The sequence below is a fragment of the Sylvia atricapilla genome, chromosome 3 (genome assembly GCF_009819655.1).
Source record: "Sylvia atricapilla isolate bSylAtr1 chromosome 3, bSylAtr1.pri, whole genome shotgun sequence".
Lineage (NCBI taxonomy): Eukaryota > Metazoa > Chordata > Aves > Passeriformes > Sylviidae > Sylvia > Sylvia atricapilla.
In genome coordinates, this window is record NC_089142.1 from 54,593,898 (window position 1) to 54,611,058 (window position 17,161).

Here is a 17,161-nt window from a genome sequence, read left to right on the forward strand (position 1 = left end):
CATACCACTCATTGCATGGTAGCCCAAGGAAGCAGTACCTCAGGAGGTTACTGGAACCTCAGCTTCAGGGGGTTTTAAGGATAGGTTATTTTGACATGTTCAAGAGACACAGCTGCTCCTGACCCTGCCTCAGAGGAGGAATATTGGCTAGACAGCTTCCTGAAAACTTTTCCAGTGGTGTTTCTTTGATTTCTTGTATTACTGGAAAATACTGGAAAATACCTGCAGTGAGAATTATAGCTGTCCAGTGATTGTTATCTGTGGGATCATTGCAGAGGGAAGTGAATGACGAAGACCATCTGGGGTGTTAGTGAAGGAGTTAAAAGAAGAAATATTCTTAGGCAGCACAAAATAATTCAGCAAGTAAAAGGAGCAGGTCTCCAAATGGTTACTAGAGGAACTGAATGCCCACCTCAGCATCTCTTCAGCAGTTACCTTCACAAAATTGTTAATGCTATAGAGGAAGGAGTCCCTGATCTTTATTTTAACACCATCAGTAAATTTATAAACAGAGAAGAGTATTTCATATTCACTGAGACAACAAGCCAGTGAGAAGGTCACAGTATCACCTTTTAAGAGTGTTTTCAAAATAAGCCTAATGATTCTGAAAAGACTTTTTTTCTCGAAGATACTATTGTAGCCTGAAAGCCTTTCAGTACTCTGTGAACTTTTACAAAGGTACAGAAAATTACCTCAATTACGTCTTTTTTTAGCCTGATGATGCTAACTTAGTTTTGTTAAACACAATCAACTGTGATAGAAGACTTAGCATTTAGGTAAATTTCCCTAAGTTTTAATGGAATATTGCTAATATCTGGAACAGAGTAATCCCCTCACATTATTGGTACTACTTCTCCCAGTAACTCCAAATAATGGCTAGAGCAGTAAACTGAGTGATTTGCTTCCACTTTTCCTGCCTTTTTTCCTTATCATTTTGGCTACCAGGATTTAAATTGTTTCCTTACTCCCAGCAAGCAGAGCTAACAGGATCAGCATATGTGCTCCTTATCCTTTTACCAAGTAGGTAATTTGAGACATTCTTTCTGTCTCTTTACACTTCAGCTGGTAGTGAACATTTCCAAGCTACATTATTAGTTAGAGAAGTGAAGTAGGGATAGAAATATTTACTTACTTTTGAGAAACATGACCCGTTTTAATAATCAAAAATAAATGCACTATACTTTGCTTTTCCAAATTCTCTGTAGCCAGCAGTGCCATTAACACAATTTCTCTCAGGCTTAAGCCACCAAAACCGCTTCTAATTCATCTCCCTAGTTTGCCCACTGCCTTCTGCTTTTGTTCTTCCTCACTCAGGCAGTAACCTACAGCTATTACCTTCCCTTATGTTCAGAGCCCAGAGAAAGTCACAGATATTTTCTGTCAGTGTGCCATCCCACGTTTTCCCCACTGATTTGAGATACAGGAGATGTTTCTCAGTTCTTTGGGTATGTCCAGGAATACACTAAGTTACTCTGCTACTGATTAAATGAGATTATTCTCTGACTCCATCCAGCTTAAGAAATCTGCCAACTACAGGTGACATGTGTGTCTTCCATCAAGGGGAACTCAGGAAATGCTTAGAAGATAAAGCAGTTGCTTTCTTACTAAAAATTTGTGAAGATCGGGTAAAATCTTACTTTTGTTGATGTGAAATCAGAATTGCCAGTTCCAGCATTCCCAGGAGGTGCTGAAGCTCCAGCACATATAAGGGAGTGAATCTATCAGTGCTTTGCACAACACTTGGAGACCCTTAGATCGAAAGTCCTATTAGAACTTCAGATGTCGGTATCATGACTCTGCCAAATGCGCAAATAAGCACTACAAAAAGACAGGAGAACACATCTCTGTAACGCTGTTTGATTGTAACCCATTATCTGAGTATCCCTGAGTGCACTGTACTTCTGCAATCCACTGATTGAAGAAGAGTGCTAGATAAAAAGTGCTGCTGGAAGCCATTGAAAAATCAGCAGGTCGCTGTCACACAACCAGCTATAAGTGAAAACAGATAATGCCACCAAGATAAAAACAGCATGAATGGAAGAAACAGTGTGTGAGTGATTGGAAAGAAAATTAATTAAAGAACTTTGTAAAAGTGTATTTTCACTAATTTCTCCCCAGCTTTTGAACCTACCAAAGAAGAAGCATGCTGCAAAAAAACAATTACAGATGATTGCAGCTCTGCAGATGCCATGTTGTTTCTGTTTTTGTAAACAATAAAACTGCCCAGATATTCAAGACTGATAAATCATAGCCTTCCAGTCCACACATGCACAGACACATAACACAAAAATATGTCACCAGGCTGTGAGTTCATAGCTACTCCCTGATTCCTGCCCAGGCAGGCAAAAGCTCACCAGAAGGGTGGTTAGCCACCACATGTTGACAGGACAGGTAAAAATCTGCTTGGGGGCACATACCCACGGAGTGCTACTCTGTGTTCATACACTTTTCAGTCCATACAAATTAAAGTTTGCTTGATAGCACACTGTGAGGAAGAGTCCTCAGTGTGTTTAATACATTAAACATATCTGCAGCTCTTCCTGCCTGTCTGTTTTATTTGATTTTCTTGACATTTGTGACTTCTGTTTTTTCAAGGACTCAAAGTACTAAATGTATTTTTTGAATAACAGTCAGACATCTTTACAATCTCTGGCAAAGCCACTGCAGGAAGGCTAAATTAATGCCTTTCATAAGTATTCACTTTGGAATAAACTGGGGAGACTTCCATGCTGGAATTCCTGGGTGGAGAATAAGGGGGAGCAAATATCTGAAATTTCAAGTGGACACTAAGGTATTCCTATTATTCCCTCAAGATTTCTAAGGGAAATCAAGGATGAAGTAGGTGAGGTACCAACCATGGAGGGTAACTGTTTAAAACTGTCTTGCTATCTCAGGGCTTGATGATATAAAAACCAGTGAATTTTATAAGAGACTTTGGGAACTCCAGTGTAAAAGGCAAATTAGTAAAACTGCTGTTTTAAGCAAAAGGGGTTTCATTTTCTCTCACTTCAGGATCAACTGTGCAATCAATGTCTTAAGGTACCTTTACAAATCAGCTTAGGAGTCTTGACCCCTCTTACAGACAAACTTGCCATCATATCAGTCAAGTCTTACAGGGTCTATTAGCAGTCCCAATACAATGGGAAAAGTCAGCAAGTTGGGCCAGTAGGTGCTCAGAGCAGCCATAATTTTTCAAACAGGAATTATTGCCTCAATTACTTCCCCTTCTTTCTATTTTACCAGTTTGAAGCTCCTTTATTCTACTTTCATGGCTCTGCATGGCTTAACATTCATGCTAGAGGAGCTGCTGCCTATGAGACAGTTTTCTGACGAGGATGGACTATCTTTTGCCTTATCATTCTTATAAGTAAAAGACCTTAGAATGCATTCCTCATTCAGGGAAAAAACACAGTTGTTGCTCTCTTAAAACACTATATGAAACTCCCCAAGGCAGAACACCCACAAGAACTATTTTAAATCATCTAACAAGGTAGGGTTAAATACTTTTTCCTTGGTTTTACATGGTTCCATGTGTAGATTAGCATTTGTTTTTGCTAATGTCAGTGTTAAGCATAAGGTTTTCTGGATATGTTAGAGTATAAGGAAAAACACAAAAGGCAGTCTGTCTATCTCCTTTCTGGTGAGAGGAGAAAAAAAGATCATTTCACGCCAGCAGATGGCTACAACTCATTACTGTGTAAATGTACAGTGTGAAAAGTGGAATGACAAATTAATTAGCACTCACCAGAAACACATAACAGAGAATGATATGTGCTCATGCCATTTTATTTGATGTCACATTAATTGAGTACTAGATAGCTGACAAAATGCATTATACTAACCATAGCTTTCACTGGCAGCATCTGAAAATTTGTCTCACACAGAGATTTCATTTCTTTCCAGATGCTGTGACAGAGGAGGCAGCTTTGCCTCACACACAAGAAGTGACACACTCACTTCTCCAGTGCTGCTGAAGAACTTGGCATACTGTTCATTTCACTGTCAGTTGTTTTCACCCAGGGTGACATTAAACCTTAGCCCAGTGAGTTTTTAATTGCCCCTGTTCAACCAGCAGCTTGGATCCCTCTATAGAGGAACCTTCTTTCTCCGGAGAAGGTGCCTGTGCAACAGGAGGCAGTCACAGCTCAGTTTCCTATGAGGGAACTTTGCAGGGAAAACCCACATAAAATGTCTAGCAAACCTGTAAAGAGTAAATTGAAACAGCTTGGCTTACTGGCAACAGTGGCACAGACACTTTTAACGTGGATCTTGAGCTCTCTACAGCTCTATGAAACTCTATTCCACAAAACTTGGGCTGTTTCTTAAGTATGTCTAGTAAGGACACACAGCGATCCTGCAAAAACCTCAGGTGTCTTGCAAAGTAGCTGAACTGTTCTGGCTCGGGTCACTTAGGGTGCACAAGTAGGAACAAAAAAGCCAACCTGCTCTAGAAATCACTCTGATCTGGAAAATGCCACTTTTTTACTTCGCAGAGCTGTGCTTCAAATTCAATACAGCTACACATCTGTGCATGTTTAGCCACCAAATAAAAGGCTTCTGCATTAGTCCCACCCCATAGCTTGTTCACAGGGTTTAAAGCCTATCTGGCGCTGAGCAGCCTCCCTCACTATCCACACTGCGGCTACCCCAGCCCCGTGCTGGATCATGGAATCTTAGAATATCCTGAGCTCCTAGTCCTGCACAGGACAACCCCAAAAATCAGCTGGGGCTGCGGTTAGGCAGCCCAAGAAGAAGAATCTGGTGCATTTCTAGTTCAGCCTCTTGAGCTGGCTGGACAGAGCTGTAAATCTTGCCATTGTAGCCTGCTCTCCATCCTCTTTTACTATGGGGAAGTGGAAAAATACACAGGACATTACTCTACAGCTACATGGTGACTCAAAACTCCCTGAGGTACAGTAGGGTAGCAACACTAGGGCAGCAGACATGGTGTAAAGTAACATCCTGAGGTATTAGGTGAGCAAGAGGCAATAAATGGCATAATTAAATTAAAACATAACAAACAGCATAACGTACTTGAAATCAAGCCAGCTTAAAAAAAGTCAGCTTAGATTTTACAACTTCTCTGGACCTTTACATAGTGGTTTCAGGATCAGTTACTCATCAGGACACTGAATGAAAATTGAGCCTCTCCTAGTTTCTAGAAGCAATCTTCTTGCTTTGTTTGTTGCTGTGTGAAAAGCGAGCTGCCACTGAGCAAACAGTGATACAGCAAACTGCCACCACAGCTGGGGCCATGGGTTTTGAGTAAGACAAAAAGACAACCCTGTGTTACCACTGTACAACCATTCCCAGGTCAACCTGGCTCTGTCTTTCTAGCACATCAGAGCAGCACTGATTTTCATCACTCACCTACACCGCCTGAAGGTTACATTGATCTTATCTTTACTAATCAAGGAGAAAAGCACACTGACAGGCAGCTGTGAGCTGTCTGAGAGATGAGACAGAAAGAGATTGGGTTTGTTTTGCAGTGTTTAATTAAAGAGATAAAGATACCCTTCCATTTAATACACTGTTTGAAGTCTCACGCAGAGAGCATTCATCATATGGCTTCTAAAGATCCATGATCTTCTAACAGAAAGGGATTCAGCTGTCAGGAGAGATGCTGCAGGACTAGGTTTTGCCAGGTACAGGTGAAATAGTCCCTGTGCTGGAATTGGTGAAGAGCAGCTGGTTACAGAGAGTCACTGAGAATGAGAACCAGTCTCATTAGATACAGGTGAACAGTGGGCAGCTCAAACAAGTACACACACACACACTAAACTGGGTAGTAGAAATCAACTCATTTCCAAAATTTTTAGCAAAGTTGTTCAATAGAAAGAGTAAATACTTATTAACTTACAATATCCAAAACACTTTAAAATTTGTATTTAACAGAAGCACAAATAATAATTCTAAAACAAAAACTTACTGGCTCTCTGTCGAGTCGTATTTCAAGTCAAGGACAAGCATGACAAACCATGAAGATAAAAAATGGACTCTATGGAAAATGCTGTGGGCAGAGGATTAGGAACAATCAGATTTTATACTCTTTCAAATTCGTACCTGAAGCAAGAGAGATGCTGACAGCAGCTCATATCAGGGTGGTTTTAGAAATAATGTAGAGAATGTATTACTCTCAATGAGTGCTTTGGTTTGTATTCAAAGAAAAGGCTCATTTATTTGTACTACTGCCAGATGTTTGGGCACAGGCAGATTACTATTCAGTACAGGTGATTAACTACAAAGCTGAAATTTAAACAACCTGTCCTGAGCTTCGAAAATCAAGAAGACTGAAAGAGGCCTGGAATTTGGCCAAGAGGGTTTTGGCATTTTTCCTCTTCAGCTAATTTTTCATAAATCTTAATCATAATATTGAGAATGGAAACCCATTATTTTCATGCCAATGCTCAAATGATCTGGCCTAGTTATAAGTAAGAAAACTAAATGCAAGCCATGAAGAATGCAAAGATTGTTCAAAGAGATAGAAAATCAGAATATAAATAAGCTACTTAGCACAGTTTATGCAAAATAGATGTTACTTTGTTAATGAGATTACAAGTCTGTTTGATAAAGTCAACCACAGCTTCAATAAACTTTGAAGTCCTAAGGCACTTGAATCAATAGCACAAGATGTTCTCATTTAAAAGTAATCACTTTTCTATATCAATAGAGCTCACAAGTAATGAATTAGGAATTGCTGCAGGGATCTTAAAAGTTATATCCACAGGGTAGCTATTGCAGTGCTTCTGGTGAGGGGATGGTTATGCATTTGGCAGCAAAGCCATTTCCAAACTCAACCAGAAAATGGATCCAGTTTCACAATAATCTCTTTAACACTACCCCCAAAGCCCAGAAACAGCTTATGAAGCTTTTCAGCTGGATCAGTAACTTGAAGCAATTTACAACAGGAAGACACAAATACTTGTATTAGAAAAGCAACAAAGTAGAAAATCAGCAAATCAGGAGAGGAAAAAAAAAATCTCAGGTAGAAATTGATATAAAATCAGCACTTCTAAAAGGTGCGGATTTATCCAAGGCTTGATGCTAAGCAGCAAGGAGAAGTAATAAGCAGTTAGGCTGTATGATCTACATCATTTGTTAAGGGCTGGGTTTATCATGACACAAGCCATTATAACATTTTCAAACAAAAACATTTCCATCTAGAAACAAGCTTGAAAGGTCATCTCTAAAACTTGCCCTGGGCAACCACAATCCTGAAAAGGACTAAGACCACGAGCAGGTGTATCATCCAAGTGCCTCCAAATGCTCTAGCAATCAGAGCCCCACAAGCCTGCCTAAGATTTGAAAAACTGATTAGCAAGTGGGAATAGAGACATTAATTTACCTCTAGGAGTGTCACAGATGATGCTGTTATGAGATTGCAACTGTCAGGATGCCCACTTTTCTAAAGATAAAAATTTAAATTTTTTTTTTTAAACTTTAAAAATGAGAAAAAGGACAGAAAACCTGCAAGGAAGTTTCAAGGATGGGCAAACCCCCCATATTTCCTGCTGAAAGGAATTAAGAGACCAGAATGAGTAGCCTGACAGGAAAGAGACTGAGACATGACACTGCAGGGCATAAGTACTTTCAGGGGGAAAAATAACAGGTCTCCCAAAACTCCCTGACACACTGAGGAAGTAGCAGGCACAACAAGTGGCTGAAAGCAGAACCACAGCAAGCTCTAAACCAGACGTGATGACAGGGTTTTACATCATGAACAAGGCGTGGAAAGCGATAGATGCTTCTCTGTCTCCTGATGTTTTCAAACAAAGGCTAAGTGCTTTTTGGGAAAACAAGCCTCAATCAATTTATTGGATTCTGCAAAGGACATGGAAGGAAATGAAATTGCCGGTAATAATAAAGATATCAAAACTTCATTAAATTTATGTTGGAAAGGAGAACAGACAATTTTGGTGTTCTAACAGAACATCCAGGATAAAGATAGATCCAAATCTCATTTAGCACTTAAATTTAATACCTTTAATATACATTTCAGGAAACCTTGTGCCTTGAAAGCTGTGCGAACTAAAGCTCTTTTTCATCCAAACTGTGTTTTCTGAGCAGTGTAAGCTTACCAGCTTACCAACTTACCAACAGCCTTACCTTACCCATCCTGGGCTAGGAACACCTCTGGGAATGTCCAGTCTTCTGGGGCCAGTTCCAACCCTGGCTCAGGCAGGAACAAGAGTTTTGACCCACTAGTGTGTGCTGGAAGACTCTGTCCTTAATGAGCCAGGACCAAACTCCTCTTTCCTCTTTCCACCATAATGACAGAAATATTGATTTTTCTACAAAAAGTTTCAGTCTCACAGCAAATTTTACGGTGTCTTCTCCAAGAAAGCGCAACTTCAGCTGTGCCAACTCATCTGCTGTGCACATTGGCTATTTGCCTGTACAAAACATGAGCATCTTGGCTTCTGCCCAAAAGACTCTTGAGCACCTGCAATAATCAGGTTTTATTTATTGTGGTTCAGTCTTCACAGGCACATCTTACTCTTTCTCCTCAGCACCAATAGGTACTTCTTTGCCTTTTTTCATTCCCTACTAAAGCCATCTAGAAATTTTAAGAAAATGTTTTCCTTTGGAAACTGTGATTGAAACAAAATACTCAACAAGAATGTGTCTGAAAACATATGTCCCTAGCACACACATCCACAAAGATGAGCAGTAAAAGTAATTCCTTCCAACGAGGTAGGTGTAATGTTCATAATTTCTGTTATTAGCTGGAAATTTTGGAAAATAGAAAGTAATTTGAAGTTTGAATTAATTCATTTGTGTCCACATTTCATGCAAATAATCAAAATGACACAGCTGAAATAAGAGTTTTACTGGCTGTGAAATTAATGTTCCTTAAATTCCTTCTCACAGGAAATTAAGTTTCTTATTCAAGCCATAAGGAAAATTTTGAAACTGCTGAAATCCCTATTAACCATAAGGCAAACTTTGGGCAGGCTCACCCTGCAGTGCTGTAGGAGTAACAAGCCATTGGTTCTGTTTTTCCAGTGGGTGAAAAGTCAGTGACAAGTTCACAAAGCCTGTGAATCCATCTGCTTTCCCAAACACACCCAAGCTTCACAGATCAGCCAGGAAACCATATGTTCCTGTGTTAGTAATCCACTCCTGGCCTACATTTCCCACTTTTCCTCTGGCCGTGATGGATGATACCTGAGGCATTGCTGCTGCAAACACCGCTGTCTGCCCAGCAGCAGAGCTCCCCTCGGCTTTACACAAACCACCCCACCCAACCCAGGTAGGAAATGAACTGCCTTCATGGCAAAAATGTGTTTGACCTCATTTCCACTGCATTTGTCCTGCTTCATCATGGAAACTTGCATTGCACATCTGCCACACTGAGCCAAGTTTTGTTCCTCGCTGCTGAGACCGGAGTTGGCAGCTGCCATTTCACAAGAAGCTTGTACAAATGTGGAGGGTTCAGAATTTTCTTATTCTTTCTGGTCAAAAATTAACCACTTCCAATCCATCAGCTGCCTGAACCACCAGAGGCAGGTGTGACTGGAAGCAAGACAAGCTATTTATTTCACCTCCTCTGACTCGTATTTGACAGAAAGGAAGTGTCACAGGCACACAAAGTAACCCAATTTTAAAAATACAAGTGAGTGTTTTGCCCTTGTATGCAGGTATTTAGCACCCATAAATGTCACTGTGGTCCATAACAGGCATATCAAAGAGAAGTATCCCCCAGCTCATTTTGTAATGTCTCAGTGCTCGGAATTCAGTCACAGACTTCACTCTCAAAGACTGAGCTCTCTGATTACTCAAGATACTTTTATATAAGAACATGACATAGGAAGGAATTTAAAAAATATGCCAGAAAAGTGTTCATCAAATACTGCAACTGTTTTGCAAACCCAAACAAAAACAATCATAAGAGTCTAAAAAAACCTGAATTAACTTTTCATACACAAAGAAATAAAGTCTAAGGAATTTATTGATCACAGCTGACAGGTATCTGTTCAAGTAAGGAATTATCTTGCAACAGATGGGCCTATAATAATATTAATATCTTCACCATCTGGCTTTTAATCCATGCTTTTCATCAGTAGATCATAAAGCACTTTACAAATGAGGTCAAACCTTGTAGGAAAAGGCAGAATAAGATATAATGGTTAGAAGCTGAAGCTGAACAAGGATAAGCAAGAAATAAGACACATTCCATTTGCTCCATTTATCAATTACAACAGTAGGTAATTAACAAAACAAGGAATTCACCTGTAAACATTAAATTCTCCATCACTTGTTAAAAAGAGAGGACCTCAAATATCTTACAGTTCAAAAAATTACAAACTTCAAATGGTTTTTAGGTGAGGTTGTTTGCCTCTTGGAAACAATAGGAGAAGAAAACAAGGTGAACACAGAAATACCTCTTTCCCCTGAAAATCTAAAAATCTACTGCATTTCCCCTTCGTTCCAGCCTAACCACCTATCCAACTAGGGAAGCAAACCTTGTACAGTCTTTCTAGATGCTTGGACAGAACTGCTCACAATATTGTTGCAAACCTGAAGGTGTAGAGGACTATAAAATGACTAATCATCTTTAAAAAATTTGATTAAGAAGATCAATGCATGCAAGGCAGAGATTTGCCACAGGCTGGTTAACCAGAAGTGAAAAAGGGAAATATTTGAACGTTTAAAAGAGTCCTGAATTCTCTGGCACATCTGTACCCCGCCCCCAACCCTACCCCCCAAATCATACATTTTCAAATTTACTAAGAAAGAAACCTTCCTGAGTTTCAGTCTTCTGCAGCTGCTCTTTGGAAAGAATGCTGTCAGTACAGCATCACCACAGTCACTTGCTTCTTGCCTCACTGGTTTGCTCTGAAAACTCTTCAGAGTTGACACTATGTGTGCCTGTGTGGAATGTACAACAAGGTCCTCACCTTGAGTGAGCATTTGAGATCTACTGTAAAATTAATAATATATCTAGGAAGAGGATGTTTACTATTCAGCATGGCCTATACAGTGTTAGCAGATGACAGAACCCACACTGCTCAAAAGGCAGCAGCAGCCTCACATATTGAGCCATGCCCAGCCCAGCATATCCAAAGGTTTCAAAGCCCTACATTACTTCAATACACATTTTAAAACTTTGTTGTTGAGTAACTTTGTCAGTGAACTCCAGTACTGCTGGGATCACAGACCTGCACAAACAAACCAAAGTCCAAAAAGAGATAATGCCCTGAGCAAAGGGCAGAATGTCTGTCCATCAGGGAAAAAAAAGGAAGAGGGTCCAAACTTGGAGACCTTAAGGATCTGGCTTGGCATGGTTGGCAGACATGAAAATGAGTGTGGGTTACGTATTGTCAGTGTTTGTAAGGGAGCTGCCTGGTTATGTTCTCTTTGCTGGGATCTTTATGCCCGTGGCTTTACTCCTGCTGCTGCTAATTGCCTACTTCAGGATCAAACTAAAAGAAGGTGAGTCAGGGCTTGGGGACAAAGACTGGGGAGGCAAACAAACCTTCTTGTTTAACAAACAACTTGGGCTTGTACCATTAACTAAACTGAAGACAACTATGATCAGAAAGAATTTTATGAAGTTGTACGGTATTTTAGACCATTTTCTGTTTCAAAAACACTACAGTAATTTGTTTCGAACTTGGATTGACCCTCATTTAAAATGCTGTAGTTTTATATACTGTTTTACACTATAGATGGGACAACAAGAATGAAAAAAAAAGGGCAGTTAAAATACAGATCACTTTCTTCTGTGCTTACACTGTGCAAGCCTTCAGTGAAACAGGTAGCAGATGTTACATCCTGTAAGTAATTTGGTTTCAAGTGTGTCTCTGTTCTTTCAAAAGCATGTATTTGCTTTTACTTTGTATCTAAGTGCACATTTGCAATGTTGCCTTTTCTATTCTAAAATCAAATTAAACCCACTGCAAAAACTTATCTTCTAAGTAAAACCAAAACAAACACCCACGCTAATGCAAATGTGTAGTGATTGTAACTCATCTGTGCACTGAGAATCAAGGCTGCTCACAGAGCCCAAATGGGCTACACTTGTAGCAGACAAGGAGTTTCTATCAGACAGGAAAATCCTGTACGTCAGTCCATCCAGTCTTGATGGGATGATCCCAGCTGCAGCAGCAGCTTCACACATGCTCTTGTTTTAGGGTTCCAGCTGCCAAAGCCAGCCTTGGGGTGCATTTAGATCAGAGCCCTCAACCATTCTTTCCTTCAGCTCTTTGAAAGTACACTCTTGCCAAAGCTGGGCTAAGTTTGTTCCTCAGATTATCTGTCTTTTGAACACTTTCTCCATATGGAATGTCAGGAGAGCTAAGAGGACAGCTTAGGTTTTCTCTGTAAAACTGCAGATGCTTCTTGATATAGCTTGGTAAGAATCCTGCCTGGGACAATGTTCCACAACTCTCCCAGCAAAGGTTTCAGCTCTAGCAGAGAGCAGGCTGGGGCAGTCAGGACAGTCCTGTCCACAGGGCTCTGTAAATCAGCTGAGGCCTCGCTCCGGGGTGCACCAGCCCAGCAGGAGAAGGATTTATCCACCAGTGAAAGGCCAGGAAAGGAATCTCACTTACCTGCCAGGCCAAATACTGTAATCTGTGCACCCAGATTTTGCTCTAGCCTAGAAAATTTGGCTACTTAACATACGCATCCAAAAATGTAAAATAAACTAACTTCCTGTTTTGCGTAACATCTCCAGGCATTTAGATCCGAGGCTTTAACAGAGGAAACGTGTTTGTTTGCATATGAGCACACACTTGAAGTTACCTTCAGGCTGCCAAAACTCGAACATTTCCTGTTCAAGATGTGCTTTCAGATGCTGAATTAATCTGCAAGAGAAGCCTGCTCCATATGCCTAACCCAGCCCTGCCTTGGGTTATAGATTATTCTTAGAGCAAGGTGCGGATGGTTTTTCACACGCTAATAAAACAACAACAAAAACCAGTGCGATGCCAAAACATTGTGCAATTCACTATCTGTGAGGAAGTAGGAAGGCTAAGTACTAAGGGAGTAGTGTTCTTTCTTGAAAGTGGTTGAAATGAAAGCTAGTGACATTATTGCAATTGACTTCAGATAAAAGCAAGGATTTCCCTTCCAGTAAATTATCAGCTCTCTACTCATATGTGTAAGTCAGACATTAGTCATTATGAAATAATACTGATCTGCTACTGAACTGTCTGTTACCTGGCAAAGGTCTCCCTTTTTTATTCCAGCTAGGATAAAGCAAGCCAAGAAAAGCAGGTAGGCTACTGATCCCATCAGTTCAGGTATTTTGCTGGGGCACAAATAATATTTTCATTAAGCCAGATTAACATATCTGAAAAAACCCCACAGACATTTGCATTCGTAATGCATGATCAACTGCTGAAACAGGCTGTCCTGCCTTTTTTCAGCAGCACTCATATCCTCCTTAGATACTTTCTGCAGGTCTGTAAATAATCTACAGCACCAGATGTTCAATTCTGCTTCTCTTAAAGCACAGAAATTTTAGCTTTGGATTTGTAATGAGTTTAAGGAAGCAATGGTTTTGTAAATTTTCTGAAATTAGTAATCAAAGGTGTAAGAGAGAGGTGAATGAGGTAGTTGGCAGACTAATTTGCCAAAAGAATATTGCTGCTGTGCTTCTCTCTTTCACAACCCAGAAGGGTGCTTGAAGAGAATCATCTGGCTTTTTAATGCCTCAGGAAAGGAGACACTCAGTTTGCAGATCACAGGTGTTCTGGCTGGGATTCTCAAGAGGATGTGAATTCCTGTCTATTCAATACTTTGGCATTGCAGTCCCAGCTCTGTCACCAAAGGATTCTTTTTCTTGAGCTTAGACTGTCAGAGACCAACCTACTGTTTTGGCCTCCAGCCAACTTACACAAAACATCCTGAGCAGCTCTTTCTGTACACGCAAGTGGAGCTAGCTTCAGCTTAAAACCATCAGGTGAGAGAAACAGCCACAGATAAGCCAGAGAACATCCTTCAAATGCCATCATTCCTACAGAACAACAGAAATTCTGCATGTTTCAGCTACCTGTTTCCCTGGAACTTTCTGGGGAAAAAAAAAAAAAAAAAGGAGAGAGTTTTTCATTACTAAAATCAAGGCTGCCTTGCTTCATTGTTAAATAAGCATTTAATTTTTCCCTGTGCAGCAAGAGAGAGACTCTGCATGAATGTATCAATATATAAATACCTTATAAATAAAACTAAATCATCTAATAAAACAGCACACACTTCTCTGGAAAAATTAGCAATAATAATTTTTTAATTTTTTTTTCTCTGTTTCTCCATCTTTCTTCAAATAATCTCCAAGCCTCCAATAGCAGCCCCTGTTCTGAAGATGTCCAGTGATGTGGGCAGCAGGCCTTTTTCTGGTCTGTCTGTACCACAGGCAGCATTGGGAAGATCAGATCAGGCCAGCTCAATATTGTCGCAGCACAGCCACAGTTCTGTAAAGCAGAACATGAATTGCTAGTATAAACTAACTCTGCTCTTTGCTGTAGCTAAAGGATTTTATTTTTCTGATTGAAAGCTGTGGAGGCAAATGAAAACAGAGCATTTCTGCTGATGTCAACAGTTCATGTTAGCATTGCACTGGGCACAGTAACAACCCCAGACTCACTGAGAAGACTTTCCTCTAGGATCATGGGCCAACTAATACCAGTGTGCTCTTTAGACACCTTCACCTTAGTAAGATTAGTTCTTATTAATGTATGCCAGCTCATTCTCTTTATAAAAACTCACCATAAGAAAGCAGCATATTGTAATGGAATTTTTGTGTTCTTTGGATTATTTTTCAGTTGAGGAGGAAATGGTCATGACACAAGACTCCAAGAATGCCTTCCTGAATCACCGTGGCCAGTGGAAGAAACCCAGGAGATCCGGACAAAAAGAGAACAGATCCAAGAACTCAAGGACATTTAAGGGAGCTTCACGTCTCAGGAAGCAAGCTTAAACCCAGTACTCAGCACTGCAGGTTTAACAACAAATACCACTCTAAATAAATACCTGCTGCAAATAAATACCACACAGGAAAACAAAACTGGGGAGAAGCTAGTACTGTGCTGTCCTAATGAAACAGCTGCTGCCATTCAAAGAGTTATTGCAAGCTCCAAGCAGCCTTTTGTACAGCTCAGCAGAGATCAGAGGCCTCCTGCAATGAACTGCGTTGGTTCCCTTGCCTGACACAGGATTTAGGGGGAGGAACAACCCCTGCTCACCAGCCCCTCTCTGGCCTACCAAGAGGAAAGCGACATAAGGAGCTCCTGAGAGAGCTGAGCTGGCACATGCAAGGCAGGCAACCTTATGACATCAAGATGCATAGATAACAAGTTGATATTGAACACTGACATCTGGGAAATTGAAAAGGGTTTTGAAGGGGAACTGACATTTATTAGCCTGTACACTTTTTTTTATTAGCCTTTATTTTGTGGGTTTTGTAAAGTATCCTTTCCATAGAATCTGGAAGCAAAATGTAAGAGTAGCAGGAAACAAAAGCATTTCTCTCTTCTGACCAGAAATGCCAAATTCTGAAACCATGGAAAGATTCAGTATTCTGTAAAACAGCTATTATTCTCCCTTAAGGACAAATGGATGACTTTTTCAAATAAAAAAATGCATAAGCATGGAGTTATCTTTTTTGTATGTCAATTGGCACACATTTTTTAAAAAAATCTTCCTCCCTGCTCCCCTGTAGCTGTAGATGTGCAGTTTTTAGTGCATCTTAGATTGCCTGTGGCAGCCAAAAATCCAGAGGCAGAGAAATAGTGATAAAGACTGATAGACCAGTAACTCTTTGAAAATTGTTCAAGGTTGGAAGAATATTTGGGGAAGTAGTACTTTCTAATATAGTAATCACAGTTACACACACCCCAAGGCAAGTACCAGTAGCATCAGAGATAGAGATCTGGGAGACTTAGTCACTTATCCTGGCCCAGCAGAGACAGTCATGTAAGACTTAGCTCCAAAAACTCTGGTAGGATTTGCCTCAAACCAAACAGAATATTTTAACACTACAGGAATTATCACAGGATTTCTGCTGCTTGTAATTTGTATTAATATTATTACTCCATCTTTTTTCAAGTGCAGTATGAAAGCCCCAAACAACTGAGCAGCCTGAAAATCAGAAGTTTCAAATCTTCCAGAGGTGTAGTCAGTATTTTATTCCATCTGTTTAATGTCTTCTGTGGCCCAATTTAAAGCTGCTATTCAGCTTGACTGTCAAACAGAAGAATACTTCAAGAAACACTTTGTACTATAGTTGCTCATTGCTTTGAGTGATAAATCTTTTGTTTAAAGTTTTTACTTGGAGTTATATGCTTTCCTTTTACAAAAGCTTTATCTAGGAAATAATCTGTAGAACAAGTCCAACATTTAATATGAACCCTGAGGTTATCATTATTAAAAAGGAAGAAGTATTGTGGTTTTTGTAAGACCGAAATGATTCACTTTTCTAAGTACTGAAGTAGAATTAATTACTGTAATTGTATTTGAAATTGCCCACGTATTATAAAGCTAGCTTGTGAAGTGCCTTGAGAACAATTTATTTTTTTGCCTGTTGTAGTTTTTGCTGTAGATATATTATATATAAAAAGGTAACAATGAGACTTCAGAATTGCACAATATTCCAGAATATTTGAATAATTACATACAACCTGAATCTGTAAACTTTGACTATATTTAGGACTGATCACACTTAGGGCTTATGTTTTTCTGCATGACAATAGCTGTTTAATTAGTACATATTTAATCAATGCAAGTGAGAGCTATACACAAAGCTATGCTGACCTGAAAATACTATTAATTTTTCATTGACAAAAGGTTCTGTTAGCATTTGAAGAAAGACTCTTTCACTCAGTGAAAATAATATTGTTAAAAGAATATTGAGTTTGCAGTTTTAAGGATTAAATACAACTGCAATTAAACCAATACTGTGTCAATTAAAACAATCCAGTGTCTAACTAATTTGACAAACCCAAAATCAATGACTTAAAGTAATATGCTTTCCTCCCATCAAACAAGATCTGCAAGTAATACTACACCATATCAAAAATATCTTAAAAAATTTTATGTAGCTTTTTCTTGAAGCTTTTATAGGAAAAAATCCACTAAGACATCCTTCTAAATGCATGTGTGTCCATTCTGACCTACATTTACATATCCCAAACTTGCCACTTGTTTGACAACCTCCCTA

At 39.6% G+C, this 17,161-nt stretch overlaps 1 protein-coding gene across 1 annotated transcript; it reads left to right on the forward strand.

Annotated features, from left to right (window-relative positions):
* The first annotated feature begins 11,199 nt into the window (after window positions 1-11,199).
* Window positions 11,200-15,381, forward strand: SMLR1 (small leucine rich protein 1). The gene is made up of 2 exons (XM_066314338.1): window positions 11,200-11,436; window positions 14,769-15,381. The coding sequence occupies exons 1-2, from the start codon at window positions 11,298-11,300 to the stop codon at window positions 14,921-14,923; spliced, it is 294 nt and encodes a 97-aa protein (XP_066170435.1). The 5' UTR covers window positions 11,200-11,297; the 3' UTR covers window positions 14,924-15,381.
* Window positions 15,382-17,161: the final 1,780 nt, after the last annotated feature.

Excerpts from the sequence above, each read along its gene's own strand:
- SMLR1 (XM_066314338.1), top strand. The coding sequence starts at position 11,298 with ATGAAAATGAGTGTGGGTTACGTATTGTCAGTGTTTGTAAGGGAGCTG. Across the intron at positions 11,437-14,768 it reads CAGGATCAAACTAAAAGAAG|TTGAGGAGGAAATGGTCATG; the intron begins GTGAGTCAGGGC and ends ATTATTTTTCAG.